The sequence below is a fragment of the Buceros rhinoceros genome, unplaced genomic scaffold (assembly GCF_000710305.1).
Source record: "Buceros rhinoceros silvestris isolate BGI_N320 unplaced genomic scaffold, ASM71030v1 scaffold2867, whole genome shotgun sequence".
NCBI classification, from domain to species: domain Eukaryota; kingdom Metazoa; phylum Chordata; class Aves; order Bucerotiformes; family Bucerotidae; genus Buceros; species Buceros rhinoceros.
This window is the reverse complement of record NW_010421369.1, coordinates 1-3000: the sequence shown is the minus strand read 5'-3', so window position 1 is coordinate 3000 and position 3000 is coordinate 1. Positions and strand designations below refer to the sequence as shown.

The 3000-nt window shown below is 57.4% G+C and overlaps 1 protein-coding gene across 1 annotated transcript in view; it reads left to right on the top strand.

The window, feature by feature from the left end:
* The window catches only part of COQ4 (coenzyme Q4), a gene marked incomplete at its 5' end in the record, with an annotated part of 4312 nt that extends 2897 nt beyond the window's left edge, over positions 1-1415 (top strand). Inside the window, 2 exons of the mRNA XM_010139606.1 lie at positions 557-650; positions 1253-1415. Of these exons, the coding sequence (XP_010137908.1) occupies positions 557-650; positions 1253-1415 (257 nt within the window). The remainder of the gene's footprint in view (positions 1-556; positions 651-1252) is intronic.
* Positions 1416-3000: the final 1585 nt, after the last annotated feature.

Below are 3000 nucleotides of genomic sequence, written 5' to 3'. Positions count from 1 at the left end.
GGGTGGGTGTTTGTTTGCTGCCTGGCAGGGAGGGTGGTACAAAGGGAGGGATGTTACACAAGTTCTGAGCGAAAGCTGAAGTGGGGGGTTCCTGGTTGCTCCCGATCTGCCCATCTCCCCGTGTCCTTTGCCCTCGTTCTGTGGCTGACTCAATAGCAAGTCGAGCCTTGCTGGTGAGCCATGGGGACCGGCTTTGGCTGAGCCTGTGATGAGACAGGGAGAGCTGTGCGGGGGATCAGGCTTTGGCAGTTGCATTGCTGAGGATCTGCAGGGATCCAGCCTGCCCAGGAGGTGTTTCCCAAGCTTGCGGGGCATTGACTGTGGGGTGCTGCTCCCCTGGGGGTGTCAGGACATCTCTCTTGGGTGGGTAGTGCACAACAAGGCTTGTCTTGGCACAGGACATGTTCCTGAGTCCTGCCGTAGAGGCGGAGGGGACAGTGCAGAGCCATCCTTGGGAAGGGGCAGCTGGTGCAGCCTGTGTTGCGGGAGCATGTGGCCCTGGCTGTCCCTCAACCTGGGCGCCCTGCCCACTGACGGCCTCCCTGCTCCCTCCCAGGCGAGGTCGTGGTGAAGTGGTTCGAAGCCGTTCAGACAGGGCTGCCCATGTGTGTCCTGGGAGCAATGTTCGGTCCCGTCCGTCTCAGCACAAGGTATGAGGAGGGAGTCTCTGCCCTGGGGACACGCCAGCCTGGATGATGCTTTCCAGTGTCCTTTGGGGGTGAAGAGGGGACACTGCTATTTGCAGGGAGAGTCAGTCAGGGATCCCTCGTGTGAACCTGCTGCTCTGTCCCCACGGCCCAGGGAAGTGGTGGCAGCAAGAGGCACGCCTTTGCCCAGTCACTGAAACAAAACCTGGTGCTTCATCTGCTTCCAGCACCGGATCTCCTGTGCCAGGCAGGAGGAGCAATGCCCAGGTCTGGCTGCCCTTGGCTGGCATATGTTGAGGGCCAGCGGGACCCTCACCACACTGACAGCCATTCCCTGCCCCAGCACATCGATTTTGGTGGCCCAGCACAGTCTGGGGATTGCAAAGCCTAAGTTTTGTTACTGGGTTGGCTGATGACTGTAACCTTCCCATCACACTGTCCTCTTCTGTGCCTCAGTTTCCCCGGTGAGTTAAGCAGGAGGGATGCTAGAAGGGTGGAAGGATACATGGGACACATGAGTTTGGCATCTGCCTGCAATGGGGACTTGGAGAAGGAAATCGAAACATGGAAATCAAAACCGTCACCTCCTGTATTGTTTGTTGCAGAAAGCTGCAGGTCCTGGCCACTGAGCTGGTCCCCTGGGCAATTCGGAGTGGTCGCAACGCCAGCTGTATCCTGAACGTCTACTACGAGCAGCGCTGGGAGCAGCCAGTGGAGTCCCTGCGGGAGGAGATTGGCATCTTCCCTCCCCCGGCTGTTCGAGTGTGAGAGCTCAGGGATGGGCTGGGTGCAGGGGTCCCTGCTGGCAAACAGCAGCTGTCCCCTGCCACGCTCCATCTCCTGCCCATGGCTCTGCTGCCAGCCACCATGGATCCAAGGGCTGAGTTTTCTCCAGCCAAGAGCTGGCACCCTCCTGGTGGTACAAGCCAAGTGGCACCTCCCTGTGCCGTCACAAAACTTGACCCCTTTTGCTGTTTGTGTTTCGGTGGAGGGAAGGCAAGTCCTGCTGTGCCCTTGCCAGCTGGGTTTGGCTGCTGGCTCTAGTACTGATGCTCTGAAATGCTGGGCTGGGGAGGGAGCAGAGCTGGTGTACAACACATGGGAGCAAACTTGGCCTTCTAGGGCTGTGTAAGTAAATCCCTCCTCCCACCTCCCCGGGAAAATCAAGACTTAAAGTCTTGGATGCCCTGGACTGGAGCTAAACCAGTGATTTACGGAGCAGCCCAGGGCAGGTTTGCTGTGTGCAACAGTGAAATCCATCTTGTACTGGTGCCTGACTGGTCTCATGATGGGTCATATGGGATGTGCCTCATGCCTTGGAGACCAGGCGGTGTGCGATTGCATGCCCACGGGAGCAGGCAGAGCAATACCTTTGGATATTACCCTGCTGTGCTGGCTGTTGGAGAGCTGATCCTGGTCTGCTGTGTCTCCCTGTAACCCCTTCCCGTCAAAACTGCTGAAATCTGCGGGATCGCGCTGGGTTTTCAGTAGGAATTGTCCCCTCCACGGGCAACGGAATGATGCAGTCAGGAATACGGGGCTGAATCCTGAGAGTGCAGAAACGGCGTCTGCTTGCGCTGCGCCCGGGAGCTGATTGCTGTCTGGGTTAATTAACCAGGGCTCCAGACTGCCGGCAGCTGGGGAGCAGAGCTGTCGGCTGCGAGAGCAGAGCGCCATGAGGCCGAGGGCTCTTTGTACGTGTGGGTTTGCTGTTGAAATTCTTTCTTGATTAATAAAATCCATAGTGGAGCTCGTGGTTCATTGTCTGAGGCGAAGGTCTGATGTGAAACCTCTCCCCTTTTTGGCTCCAGCATGATCCGCTGGTCTTTGTGGTGGCAGGTGATGGCAGGGCACGCCCCTGGGGACCAGGGCACAGAATGGGCTGTGGACCCGGATCTTTCCAGCTGGGATTTGGGGGTGCTGGGCTGTTGAGTGGCTCCATCCCTGGAGACTGAGCAGGGGCAAAACTCTTGGGTTTTGGGCTGCTTTTAGGAGCAGACAGCAGGATAGAGGACTGGCTTGCTTCCTGTGTCCCCTGACTCCCCATTTTCTACTTCTCCCTCCTCACCAGCCGGACTTTGGGTTTTTCCCCAGAACAGAGCTCATGCCTCCCCTTGGCCTCCGGAGTTATTTCAGGCAGATGACAGAGGATATCGTACATGTACAACATTCGGCTGCCAGTGAGAAGCACAGAGTGGGGGTTGTCTCGTTGCTGTCGTGGAGGTGAAGGAAGCGTTTGTCCCTAAATGTGCTTTTCTGCCTCGGAAATGTGTCAGAGCTTTGGGGTGGTTAAACCGAAGGGAAAGCAAAGATTCCCTGCTTCCAGCAGCGGCCGTCAAGGGAACACGGGAAG